This window comes from Nipponia nippon, unplaced genomic scaffold (genome assembly GCF_047370975.1).
Source record: "Nipponia nippon isolate SJK-2023a ecotype South Korea unplaced genomic scaffold, ASM4737097v1 scaffold_10, whole genome shotgun sequence".
Lineage (NCBI taxonomy): Eukaryota > Metazoa > Chordata > Aves > Pelecaniformes > Threskiornithidae > Nipponia > Nipponia nippon.
The window spans coordinates 37,180,319-37,194,187 of NW_028262291.1; the positions used below are offsets into that span (position 1 = coordinate 37,180,319).

Consider the following 13,869-nt stretch of genomic DNA (forward strand, 5'->3'; position numbering starts at 1 on the left):
GGTGCTTTACTCTCCTCTGACTTTTGTTGTTGTTGTTTGTTTGTTTTTTTATTCCTCTCTCTCTCTCTCTCTCTCTCTCTTCCCCTCTTTCTCTTTCTTTCTTCTCTTCCGGCCCGTTTTTTGACAGTACGATGAGCTCCCCCACTACGGCGGGATGGACGGAGTAGGGGTGCCGGCGTCCATGTACGGGGACCCCCACGCCCCCCGGCCGATCCCCCCGGTGCACCACCTCAACCATGGGCCGCCGCTCCACGCCGGACAGCACTACGGCGCCCACGCCCCGCACCCCAATGTCATGCCGGCCAGCATGGGCTCCGCTGTCAACGACGCCCTGAAGCGGGACAAGGATGCGATCTACGGGTAGGTGCCGCCGGGCCGCCCGGCGCCATGGCCCGGCTCGGCAGCGCCGGTGCCCGCGGAGCGGCGAGGGCAGGAGCGGGGCGGGCGGGCGGCGGGGGCTCCCGCGGGGCCGCGGTGGCGGGCGGCGGCAGCGGCCAGCCGAGCCCCGGAGCGGGGCGGGGGGAAGCCCCGGCGGGCCCGGCGGGAGGGCGGCGGCAGGGGAGCCCCCAGCCGCCCGCTCCGGAGGGAGACCCGCGCGGTGGCACTGCCACCGCCACTGCTGGCGGTTTCGGGGCGAGTGCAGTCCCAGCCTGGCTCCCAGCTGAGGTGCCAGCACCCGCGGGAAACGGGTCCTGGAAAAACAGACCTCTCGGGGAGAGAGGCTGGACTGGGGGGAGGTGGTGTTGCCTTGCCTCGCCTCGCTTTTTTTCTTTTTGATTTTGTCTTCTTATTTCCCCCTTTTCTTTTTTTTTCCCCGTGGGTTTTTTGTCTTTCTCGGAAAGGCCCCAGTTAGGAGTTCAGACAGGAGAGGTGGCTCTCGTTGCTCTGGATTTTAGTCGGAGAAGTGTTGTTCTGGTGTTCTCCTTCGTGCCATAACAACACTCTTCCAACACTGTAAATAAAGAGCTATTCGCATCGCGGAAGGTAGTAAGAATAAAAGGGATTCGCTTCTCGCAAGCAGCTCTTCCCTGAAACAGAAGAAATAAATACACCGGGGGCACTGAGCTGAGTTTTCTATTTAGGAAAGAAAGAACGTGAGGAAAAAAGAAGCACGGACCCAACAGAACTCAAGCCCGTGCCAGGGCATTGCTTGGGGGGAATGACACCGATTCCCTTCCATGCCTTTTAGAAAAAAATACTAAATGATCCTAAAAGGAGCGATAGTAACATCTATGACAGAGTGTGGGGCCTTGATCAGGCACCGAAGGGGAAAAGAGACAAATGCATGCTTACTACTTAGCACGCAGATAAAATATTTTTTTTTTCTGACTACACCAACTATGGGAAAATATTTCGCGAAGTGCTGCCTCCCTCCGCCCCCTCCCCAGCTCACTTATCTGGACAGCTGGTATTTTACTTGGGTGTGCTTCCTAAGCCAGGAAACTTCACCACATTTTTGTTAGCAGGCCCCTTGAAAAATAAAATTACGTATTAAGTAGTTTGCAGTTTGCCTAGCCGTGCTTCTCATTTCAGGTCATAGCTGGAGGGTAGGGATGGGATCTTCCAGGTTTCGCGTTATTTTAAGCTGTGGCGAAAAGTGTAAGATTCCCAGCTGAGCTGCTGCCTGCGTGAGCGTGTTTGGTGCCTTGTGCGTTTGGAGGGGAGGTCACTTTTGTCCTCGTCTGTGGGGACTGCACGGGGGATGCAATTCAATTTCAAAAGGAAAAAGAAAAAAAAAACAAACCAAAAACACACCACAACACCAAAAACCCACATTTTTATTTCAAAATTTTGCTCTCCCCTGCTTTGCCCAAAGCAATACCGCGAGGCTGCGGAGCGTGGCTGTGTCCGTGTGTCAGTGTCTGTGTGTCCGTGCATTGAAAAAAAAAATACTTGTTGATTAGAGCTCTTCTTTCCCCCTCTCCCCCACCCCCTCCCCTCTCTTTGTGTGCCACTGCCCGGTAGGCACCCGTTGTTCCCCCTCTTAGCTCTGGTCTTTGAGAAGTGCGAGCTGGCGACCTGCACGCCCCGGGAGCCCGGCGTGGCCGGCGGGGACGTCTGCTCCTCCGACTCCTTCAACGAGGACATCGCCGTCTTCGCCAAACAGGTCCGGCACCTCTCCCCCCGGCCCTTCCCCGCACTCCCGCCACCTCCTCGGCCCACACGGCCGGGCGCTGGCAGGGGGCAGCCCCCCTCGCCCCCCCCGCACCCCGGCCCCGGCCGCCGGGGGGGCGGGAGGAGCGGCGGGGGTGCGCGCTGCCGGCCCGGCTGGCCCCGACCCTCCTCCGCCCGCGGCCCCTCCGCGCTGCCGGGCCGAGGCTCCCGGCCCTCGCCCTCCCGCATTCATGAAAGGGAAATGTGACTGTGGCCGGGCGCTGAGGCAGAGGGAGCGGGGGAAAGGCCGGAGATCAAAAAGAGAGGGCTCCTGTGGCAAGGGCGGCCGGCTCGGCGCTGGGCTAGCGGGAGCGGAGCAGGCTCCTGCTCGCAGCACGGGTGACTCCGGGGCGTCCGGCCGGATTTTGGTCTGACCTGTACCGGCCGGTTTGGTCACAGGGGTCTTTTCCCCCCCTTCGAGTGATTCGGTTGCAGGGCTGAGGAGAGAAGCTGCAATTCACGCCGCTTTTCCTTCTTCTCGCAGGTCCGCGCTGAAAAACCACTTTTTTCTTCAAATCCAGAATTGGACAATTTGGTAAGGCCTGCTCACCCCGCTGCCCCGCTCCCCTCCCGCCCTTCCCCACCCCACCGCCAGCTGCCGGCAAGCGCCCTCCGCCGTCCGAGCCGGCGGGGCAGCGGCTGGCGGCCCGGGCACCCAGGCCGGGCGGGCAGGGGAGGGGGAGAGCCGGCGGGCTGGAAAGCTACCGTCAAGACCCGTCCGAGAGCTGCACTTTTAAAGTGAGCCAGGGCAAACTCTCGAGCCCCGATGCATTGCAAAGCTGTGTTTGAAAGCCACGGGAAGCTAAAGTGAAGGAAATAACTGCTTAAGAAGAGAGAGCTGGAGATTTCTAACGTAATTCTTTTGCTAATGTGAACGATTTCAATATTCAAAGTGCCTAAATCCGCTTGTAAAGAAGATGCCAAACTATTCATTCTCTCCCCCCCCCCCCTTTCTCCTGCGGGCGGTGGGGGGGGTGGGAGTGTGTGTTTGACTCCTCTGCGGACCCTCAGAGATGAGGGCCGGGGTGTTGAGAGGGAGCGAGGAGAAGAGGAAGAGGTTTTCTCCAAGATCGCGGTAATAAAGCACTAATCACGGCCCCTGGAATAAATATGATAGAAATCAGCTGCTTAGGTTAAAGTCGATCAAAATTGTTCGAGCGTGACCAATGAGCTAAAATCCTGGGTAATGACTGCGCGCCCTGACAATCCCCTTCTCTCCCTCGCCCACTCGGGCTCGCACCTCTGCACAGCCCCCGTGCTCCTGTCTCCCACGTAACCCCCTGCTTAAAACTTTCTTGCAGATGATCCAAGCAATACAAGTACTAAGGTTTCACCTTTTGGAATTAGAAAAGGTAAGAGCCACGGAGGCGGGCGGGGGGCAAGCCATTCCCTCCCTGTCCCCCCTGTCCCCCATTCCCCCCTCCCCGCGACTATTTGGGATGACTTGTAAACACGGCCAGAGAGACAGGGGAAACGCAGGGTGATGCTGTAACCTGTGCCATCAGAGCATGTGACACCCGACAGCCATGGCCAGCCCAGCCCGGCGTTTTTTGTTTTTTTTTTTTCCAGTGTATTTTCCCTATTTCATATTATTAAACGCCTTCCATCCTTCTTACCCCTTCCCTCAGTAGCAGCTCTTTCCCTGACTCGGAAATAACATGTTGAACAAAAAGCGAAATGAAAGCCCTCCTGCCTTTCTGCAGCTCTGGCAGGCGTATTAACCCCAAGCAAGCACGAAATGTTTGGGAGAGGCAGGGGGCCCTGCGCGGCGTGGGGAGGGGGCTGTGCCCTGGGACGAGAGCGGCGCTTCCCACAGCCTCAGCGAGCAGCTTCGTTTTACTGCTGCCGGCCACAGAGACCTTTTTTTAGCCCCGGTTTAAACCGACCCCGTCCCGAGTGACTAGTTGTACCTGTCTGGGCTGTGTATGCTCCAGAGATACCGCCTGGGTCCAGCTCCCAGTGTTCTGATGTTATCACCACATCGGGTTTTCCTCTGCACACCAGACCGAGCCCACTATCTCTCTCTCTCTCTCTAACTTGTTGCTGCGGCAAGTCTCTAGAGAATAATATGTGCTGCAACAATTTCTCTATTGTTTCCTTGCCTTCAACTATTGTGCCCCTTAATTAGAGTTACTTGTGGAGTAGATCAGAGGGTTGTTCTTGCTACCAAAAAAAAAAAAAAAAGTTGCAATCCGATATTTTGCCATTATTGATACTATTATTCTTGTTACTGTTTTCAGGTTCATGAATTGTGCGATAATTTCTGCCATCGGTACATTAGTTGTTTGAAAGGAAAAATGCCAATAGATCTCGTTATTGATGAAAGGGATGGCAGCTCCAAATCAGACCATGAAGAACTCTCAGGATCTTCCACAAATTTAGCCGACCATGTAAGTCCTTCTGATTTCTTTGTGGCACTTTTTAAGACTTCAACCTGCCTAGGGGACCTGTCCCCGATTTCATTGTTTTGCTGCTGTTGTCTATGATTATTATTATTATTGTTACTACTGCTTGAACGTCTTGCAAGCTCGGATCCCATCTTTACACTTTCTTCCCTCTCGCTTTGTAAAGTTGTAGGAATGCAAAAGGTTCCTTCTGTTTCCAACTGTAAAGCAGCAGGTTTGCAAGGGTTTGTAAAGTTTCCTGGTCTGGGCGGCTTGGAGAGCTGGCAAACTGTCGGTTTGATGTGGGGATCGGTGCTTTCTCTTCTTCTTTGCCAACTCTGTAATCAATGCAGCAAAGCAAGGAAACAGAGACAAGAAAGTTAGGGAGAAAGTTTGCTGATTTGCTCCCCCCTCCCCTCTGGTGGGGATGACAAGTGATGAGAATTATTGGCAATACTACATTGCATTAAAAAAAAAGGGTTAGCACATTAGAGTTTCCAATGCTTGTGCTTTATAGCAACTTATTGTCAGAATATGGACTTATTGCCAAACGCCTGAAGCATCTTCATAATAAAAGACAGTAACCTTGATGAAGCAATTATTAACAATGTATTACAGAAAGCTGGAGAGAATGATGATTGAGTAACCGTAGGTTAGCGGTTGATTTTAACACTTTGGGAGTTGGTGAATTAGTGCTGTGTGTGTAGGACTGAACGTTGGTGTGCGTGGGGAGGAGAGTGCCTTTGTTTTTCCGGGTTTTGGAGCGGCTCCTGTGATCCTTCAAAAGATGCAGACGCGGAGAGGCTTCGGGATGTGGAGGGAAAGATTGCAGCTGGTACCGCAGAAAGGGGAAGGAATAGCTCTGGTTAAAAAGAGTGGGTGTGAACTCTAGTTTATTTATAGGAACGCATCCCTGGGGGGAAAAGGGGTTTACACAGTTTTAGATTCAATTGAACTCATGATCTAAATGATACAGTCTAATATTTTAGCGGTTGAAATATTAAATTAACACCCGGTGTGAAGTTAACCGTGCTTTCTGCACAGGCGCCTGCCTTTACTTCCCAGTGTGTTAAGAAGAGTAGCTGCAAGCCCAGGGAGAATGAGCTTTCTAGGAGCTTTTGTTTCCTTTGAAAACATGTTGTTTGTGTGTGTATTTGATAATTACATTAGACTTGGACTGAAGCTGAATTGGGAGATAAAATAATAATAAATTCTTCTAAATGCCCCCCTTCTGGCACGGCTTAGTTCCAGAGCCCGGGAAATATTTTTGGACCCAAGCCTTAGCTTTCATTTTCTCATTTGTATTCGGTAAACATTGCAGGACAAGGTTTTTGTGATGTCTTACAATTTAAATCTATTATTTTGAGAGAGAAAAAAATGTACGCAGAGGTTCCTGAAAGTTTCTCTGCTTATCAGCTCTCTCACACGTAGATAATAAACTCTATGAGGCATGACACTGTTTCAAAAATATTTGTTTTATGACATTTTACAACCCTAAATTCGTGTGCATAAGTATTCTGGGAGAGTACTAGAAAAGAAATTGAAATGAGTGGCAACCTGAAAGATATGGGGTCATTGTGTATGATTCAGAGCAGCAGGAAAAAAAAGTACGTTTCTCCAGTACAGTTTCTTTACAAGAGTGTGTTTCAAGTGGAAGTGTAGAAATGGAGCATGCTTATGTTTATATTGAAGAGATTAGATAAACTAGCCTGTTTAGGGTTCTGGCAGATGGCGAATGCTGAAGCCAATTTGCAGTGCTCCATTATAATATTTAAATTCACACACAATGATAGGACAGAGGTGGAGGGGGTTAGCATTTTGATAATTTGATAACTATTATCTTCCCTAAGAAGAATCTCCTCTTGCTTTTGTGGCCCCAAAAACAAACTCAAATAAATATGACAATCCATTTATCTTGCACCCGTTAGGGTTTACCACTTCATTGGGTATTATAATTTAAAGCCCTTTATTTCCTGGAGATTTGAGCTATAACATTTTTACTTTAGCCCCCTGCTATTTGTTTTGAAAGGAAGCAATAATTTGTGCAACCAGAACACCAACTGGGAAATGAAGAGTTGTATCACATAGTTACATTTTATTCATGCGTTTTGGGAAATGTGTCTCCTTATTGGATTTTTTTTTTTTTTTGTATATTAGCTTGTTTTCCCAACAAAACTTTAACACTCTTTTATAGCTTAGTCAAACTACCGTGTGTGTACACGTTTGTATTTGCACTGTACAAGGTTCCAGCAGGAAGAAATCCACTTTTATTCATCAAGAAGGAAAAGCTTTAAAAAATGGCTAATATAAACATGCAAGACTACCAAAAAAACGAGCTATCATTTGTGAGCATCTACCTGAAAATGTAGTAGTTCAAGCATGCAAATTTGTCCAATTTGACTCTCCAGGTTTATTTTTTCATTTGCTTTGATATGCATATTTAATACATAGCCTCAGGCTAGATCTCATTTGGTGAAAGTTGGTGCAGGGGTGATGATGAGCCACTTCACAAGGACAGAGACAGCATGTTGTTTCCTCTGTTTTATGTATTGGCCCACTATTCTGATCCATGGGTCTTCCCCTCATGGTTTTATTTGCACATGAAATACTAGGAGCATTTCAACTGATTGGCTATGAATAATGATAGCCAAAAAGAAGTGTAGTTTAATTTGTTGTGTGCCAAGGTTTCTCTTGTGGAGGTGACAGTTTGTGACAGCTGCTTGACACCCCAAAAATCCATACACCTCTATTCTTATTAAGTGGTATAAAGCTACACTGTGTGTGTTTAATGTGAATGCGAGGGGTGGCAGCGGTGACAGTGGCAGTGCTGAACTAGGAACTAAGGCAGCTCTCACTTTTATTCCTGTGCTAGACCTGAAAACGTAGAGTGAGGGAAAGTAACAGAAAGAATTGTAGGATTAGCCAATATTTACCATAAGACTTTAAATGGGGTACTCAAATAGCGCATGCTTCCCTTTTCAAAATCTACTGCTCTACTATTTATATAACTTAATTGGAAACCAAAACCAAAATCAACAAAGGAATGAACCCTTCAGAGATATACCTGTGCTGGAAAAAGGAGACAGCTGTAAGCGGTTGTGCTATACGTGTTTTGTAGTAAATGTGTTTATCGAATTTTATTTTAGTGCGCTATTAACTGTTATGTAATACAGTAAGTGTAAAGGGTCCGGGGACTTGGTAGATCAAATAGTGCAGTGCTGGCCACAAGAAGCTGAAACTTTTGTTATTACTCTGCTGTGTTTAGTAAATATAACAGCCCATAATTAGTGTTTGAATTTTTAACACCCTCATATTTTTTTATTGCTCTGAGGTATTAGCTGTCGATGGGAAGAAGGTAATTACAGCTATGCCCTGGCTGAACTAGATCAGTTAGGGGGGAAAAAAAAAAAAGAAAAGAGGAAAGAAACCTTGCCAGCTGCAGTTCAAGTTGAGTTTCCCAGCACAGACAATTTATTATTGTTCAATATAAACATTCTGGGCCCTATCCTGCATTCTGTGTTCAGCCTAAAATATCTGTTGAGATTGCCAACAAATCTTTTTTTTTTTTTTTTTTTTTTTCCTTTCGAGCTACTCAAAGCTGAAAAACATAATGCTTGTAAAATTTGGAGATTTTAAAACTTTTTTCCAGCATATGATTACATTTCGTATTTTAATTACATTTCTTTTGTACCTGGCTTCACCTAGTGCCACACAATTCTTCCTTTAGCACAAACCTACTTTGAAGCCTAGTAATTCTTCCGTAGAAATTTATGGCTCTCCTTCCGCTGGCTTTCATGGGAGCAGGATCAGGGCCTCAGTCTTTCTGATATTTGTTTATATGTTCTAGTCAATTTGCAGCTGAGAGGTAATAATATACAGATCATCATTCATAAAATATAATTAAAAATGGATAGAAATATACATACGTCTCTTTTTTATAAAAGGACTGTTGACAGATTAGAAATCCGATGCCTTAGCTGTAGAAGAGAAATATTAGTCTGAATATTAAACCTTTCAGCTCTCAAATGAGGAGATGCTTTTATTTTGTACTTTTGGACACCCAGACATTTTACATTTCTTTAATATTTCTTCTCAAAGAACGGTCTGTGCAAATTCCTGACATCTTGCAGATGAGAACAAATAAAAATAGGGTAATATATATCTGTTCCAGTTATATAATTAAACCTTTAGGTAAGATTTCACTGAGTAATGAAGAAGTAATTGGGGGCCTGATGTTGCAGTCTCCAGGTATGCCATACTTTGATGAACTTCAGTGGGAGTTTTGAGTATGCCAGGATCAGACCCCAAAGGTGGCCTTTCTGTTTGCAGTGTGTCAGAAGGGAAACTCAGTAAACTGCAGCAATAATAAGGCAAACTTTTTCTTTAATAACCAAATTTCCTAGTATGTGGCTTGAGAGTTAGGACGTTACGGTAGGCCCTGTGCATTCTGAAGGGGCAAGGAGGAGCATCAGGAACTTTCCGGGACTGTAGAAAATGGTGTGTATTTCCTCCTTTTGATGGGCCAAGGTGCTCTGCAAAGGCATTCTACAGCTCAAATTTGAGTGTTTTAATTTTAAACTGGGTTCTCTCGGACTGAACCGATAATGTATTTCACTGTTTGATGCCGGTGTTCCCTCTTTGGTTTGAGTTGTCTATCAGTCTAGATGAAGTGTAGCCATGCAGAATGACATAGAAGCACAATTTAAAAACCAAGAAACCCCCGATTTTTCAAGTCTCAGTTCCTTGCTGACAGGTGGATTACATGTCTGATTTCAATCTTAATTGGAAAATATAAAGCACGCAGCTTTTCAGAACGTTGCCATCTTCTAGGAGTATCAAAAATTCCTCCTGACACTTTCCTCAAATGCAAAATCAAGGGACAAGAATTAAAACTTGTACATATGTACACATACATGCACAAATATCTGATAGATCGTGACGCCCTGTGTTTTGTTTAAATTGCGTAATTCTGACACAAAAACGTTATCATATTAGGTATGCATCTGTAGGAAAATAAACCTTAGTAATACCAGGAGTAGTCTTTTTTAGAAAACATACATACCATGTCAAATTAGAGCTTTTCATGGCTCTTTTACTTATTTAAACTTTCTTTATATAGTAAGTTTATTATTACTGCGTTCCACAACAGTCTCTAAGAGACCATCTTGAACTTTATACATAAAAAACACAGACAGACACAGATGCACACACAAACACATGTGCATGTGTGTGTATAGGTTTCTATGTCTGGCATAGTATACCATCTTTCGATATACGGTGGTACCTAGATACAGATTTCTGTGGTATCAATCACATCAGTCGTTCCACCGTGTTTACAGGTGTTACTTGTAAGAACAAGGCGAGCAGGATTTGGCTTGTATTGGGGGGGGGGAGAGGGGGGAATGCCATCTGTATCAGTAGTTCAGTTCAGTTTGGTGTTTGCAAAATTAATTTACCAGAGCAACCTCCAGACATTTGAGTCCAATCATCTTCACAAAGAACGAGCTCTACAGCCGTTGTAGTTTCTTCTATGAACGTAAGTTGTGTTTCATTTGTTCCTGCAAGATCAATGGTTTTGTCCATTTAATCTGAGAAAATATAAGGGCCTGATCCTGTCACAGTTGTATACTTAAAACTTCAGTTAATGTCTGTGAGCCAAGTCCTGCTCAGCTTACTCACATGGGTATCGGCTGGCCTGATTGATTTTACTTCCCAGTTATAAATAAGAAGCAAATTCCTTATGGTTAATTGAGTCTTTAATATCACCATAAAAAGCAGTGTGAGATCAGAATCAGCCCTAGCGGGACTATGTACACTCACAAAAAATTAGCCAGACTTTGCCCTGTGGAAATTCTCAGCATACAATGTACAAATTGCAATTCAACAGAAGGTTATCCTATATAAAATTTCTCTGTTACAATATCTCCGTTCAAGAAATCCTGTAGCAGTTATAAAATCTTACAGTTTCCACCAGATTTGCAGCATTGACAAAAGAGTAACGCATCAAATTTGCTTTGTATACCAGGAGATTCTTGTCCTTTCTGTTGTTCTTTTCTAGATTTAGCAAAATTCAGTGGTGGTGCTAGATAATTTTTTTTTTTAACTTTCAAGGGAAAAAACACTGGCAAAATTGTGTTTTCTAGGGAAGGCTATGTGTGTAAATGAGAAACAGTGGATAGCAGCGGAGTGATCTCCTGTGGCCCTGCTAGTACAAGCTTTCCCCATATTGTCTCCTGCTTTTATATTAATTACAACTTGCATTATCAGCTGCGAGTCTGTAGCCCAGCAAATAGAAAATACTGCCCCTGGAGACCTAGCTTCTTGTATCTATTTTCCATCTCCTTCTATTGTGCTCTACTCAGTATTCACTGCTTTTCTCCTGGTAACACTGCTCTTTAACACAATTAGGTAAGAGCAAGAGGAGCACCATATTTGACTCCCAATTATTAAAACTACTGGGAATAGATACATGTGTGCTGTTTCCCTTCTATGGTACCTGGCATTGGTTTAGGTCATATGTGTGTGAAAATTTTATAGTACGTACACAAAACAGGCAATTGCATTTTGGCAGACATCATCCACACTCTTCTATGTGTTCCTGCAAATCATATTACTAAACTTGCAAGAAGATAGGAGAAGCCATGCTAACAGTTAGGGTAATTTATCAAAAGCTGTCTGTTTTTCTGTTTGGTTTTTTTTGTTGTTTTTGTTTTTTTTTTTTTACAGTGTGATAGCTTAATACAAATTTCATTGAAATTAATAGAAAAATCACAATTAATGTTAGCGGGCTTTAGATTAGGATCTCTTTAGGTACCTAAACTATACTGATGAAGTGCTTCCAGTGAAGTACACTTTAGATGTGTCATTTGGTCCCATGGTTTTGTGAAGACATACGTAAAATAACTACTTACGATTAGGCACTTGGCCAAGAAGTTTTTCTTGAGGGATGCAAAGTTGGAAACAGTCTAGGGGAGAAAAGAGAAGTTCACTGACACGTACAATGATCTTAGTCCAAAGCAAAAGAATGCTGCCTTTTTATGAGGCTGTAAACTCCACCCCTAGAGTTATTTGTCATTTTTTATAATAATAAAGCCTAGCTATTTCCCTCTCTTTCGAATTCCTCCAACATTCTACTGTCGTGTCTTGTAAATATCCCATCTTATTATTTCTGTCCTTCAACAAAATTCTGCCAATTTGCTTCCTCAAGAAAACTGTGTCACAAGAAATACATTGAGTTCCCAATCAATACAGTCTGTCTTTCCCAAATGGGATCTACAAACTGCGGTCAAGAACAACTCAGCCTGGTAGAGACAGCAAGTGCTTTCAGCTGCGGGAAGTCTTATTCAGTGATCCTTTCCAAATTGTTACGGTTTTGAAACAGAAAGGCCGGTCTAGCTTTTGAAATACTGTATGATAGGTTTGGGATGACATTTGCCTTAAAACATAGCTGAGGTGTTACCAGTTAATTATTGTAATTTTCATATGTGTGATAAGGAGCTCCAACAGCAGCCAGCTTAAGAGAGCCTGCAGTGCATAAAATTAACATAACTCACTGTGTTCCCTGAAAAGTTTAGCCTAGGTGAACATGTTGCAATTATTACATTTTATAAAAGAAGGTTCCAGCCTGATGTTGTTGGAGGGCTAAACTCATGCTATGCTATTGTTTCTTTCCTTTTTCATGTATTTCTTCTAGCTCTTTATCTGATTACCTTCCGGCAAACAGCTGACGCTAAGAGGCTGCAGAGGGCTGAAGAGCTCCTGTCTGCTGTTTGCCTTCAGCTTGAAGCTATTTGAGTGGCTTCCTAACTCAGAGATAAAAAGAGAAGCTCATAGGCACAACTGTGTTTTAATCCAGGCTGTAAAGAAACTTGCTCAGTTTTTGCATTTTATTTCCCTCTGAACTTTTTGCTAACCTTATTTTCAACTTTTTTGTTTTTTTTAATAACATCTGGGCTGCTTGAACTTTCAAGACTTCTCATCTTTCTTTTTGTGTTTCCTTCCACCTGACTCTCTGAAATGATGGTAAAATGTTTTGTGGTTTGTTTTTTTTTTTTAAATGAAATTGTGGGGGGTTACAGTATTAATAGTGATTTCTGAGACCTAATTAATACAACAACCTCAATGAATATAAAATACTATTGTTTGGTGTTTCATGTTTTGTTTTTTTTTTTTTTTCCTGTTGTTGTTCTGTGTGAGGAAAAGTAGATCAGTCTTCTAGGTTTTGGAGGGGGTGGTGGTTTTGTGCCCTAAGTGCTGTCGTGCTGTCTGTTGCGGTGATAGGTTAGGCAAATTTCAGATCCTGGCCTGTCTTCTGATTTTACTCATACCTTTCTGCCGTGGAACCACATACGGGGGTGCATGTGTGTGTCTGTGTAAGGTGAAGGGGATTTGGATCCTTCTTACCCTTTGGTCACCTAGGGCTTTACTGGGAGCCTTTTGAAGTCGTGGGCTCTTCCCTTTGTCTCTGCTGCGATCTGGGTCAGGCCCGTTAGATTTATGTTACTGGGTATTGTAGCAAGCCGTTATTTGGCAGTTCTATTTTGCGTTGCTATAGAGCATGTGGTACTAATCAGTGCTAGGAGATTACTTTGAGATGTTTCAATATATATTTTGGGACCTGATTCCAATCACACTTACACTGAATTTTACAATGGGTAAATCAGTTGACTTTTGTTGAACTTTTTCCTACTACATGTCAGGGTAGATGAGGTCAGAATCAGTCCTGCTCAAAGAATTTATCTAAACTTGTCGCTTGCTGCTTTTAGGATCTCCTTGTGCTTTAATAGTCCGGTGTTATTTCACAACAGAGACTTAAAATGTAATCAAACCTAAGAAGCAATATATTCTTTTTTTTTTTTTTGAGGGGGGATTTTTTTGTTTGTTTTGTTGTTGAATTATTATAATGTGCTTGATTTAAGTTGTCACATACAGGTGACAAGTAATGCAGGTCCAGCCCCTGGTCTGATCTGTTTCATGTGTTCTTGCTCTCCTTTTCTGCCAGAGGAAATTCCATCTCTTGCCTGCCTTCATGTGGTGCTGATAAAGCTCTTCCTGTACAGTAGAATTCCTGTTTTCCTTTAAGCAACAGCAGGGTATTGGGAATGATCAGGAAAGGGGAGGAGGACAGGAGGAGAATACACTCAACAAAGTAGCACTAAACTGTAACATTAAGTTTTCCTCACTTATCCTTTTAAATAGCAGCTCCTCGCTCCAGGAAAGCCAATACTCAATAAATTAGAAAGCTTGCATGAATTATGTGACTAAAGTACAGTAGTTGAGGTCTTACTTAGCCAAGTTTTGCAAACTTCGTATGTCTGTCTTCTGTGTTCCC

General features: G+C 44.2%; 1 protein-coding gene across 6 annotated transcripts in view; it reads left to right on the forward strand.

The window, feature by feature from the left end:
• Positions 1-13,869, forward strand: part of MEIS2 (Meis homeobox 2) — a 175,366-nt gene that overhangs the window by 2,369 nt on the left and 159,128 nt on the right. For all 6 annotated transcript variants that reach the window (XM_087746629.1, XM_087746633.1, XM_087746628.1 and 3 more), the window contains 5 exons: positions 128-360; positions 1,966-2,107; positions 2,639-2,689; positions 3,456-3,506; positions 4,395-4,544. In XM_087746629.1, the coding sequence (XP_087602755.1) occupies positions 128-360; positions 1,966-2,107; positions 2,639-2,689; positions 3,456-3,506; positions 4,395-4,544 (627 nt within the window). The remainder of the gene's footprint in view (positions 1-127; positions 361-1,965; positions 2,108-2,638; positions 2,690-3,455; positions 3,507-4,394; positions 4,545-13,869) is intronic.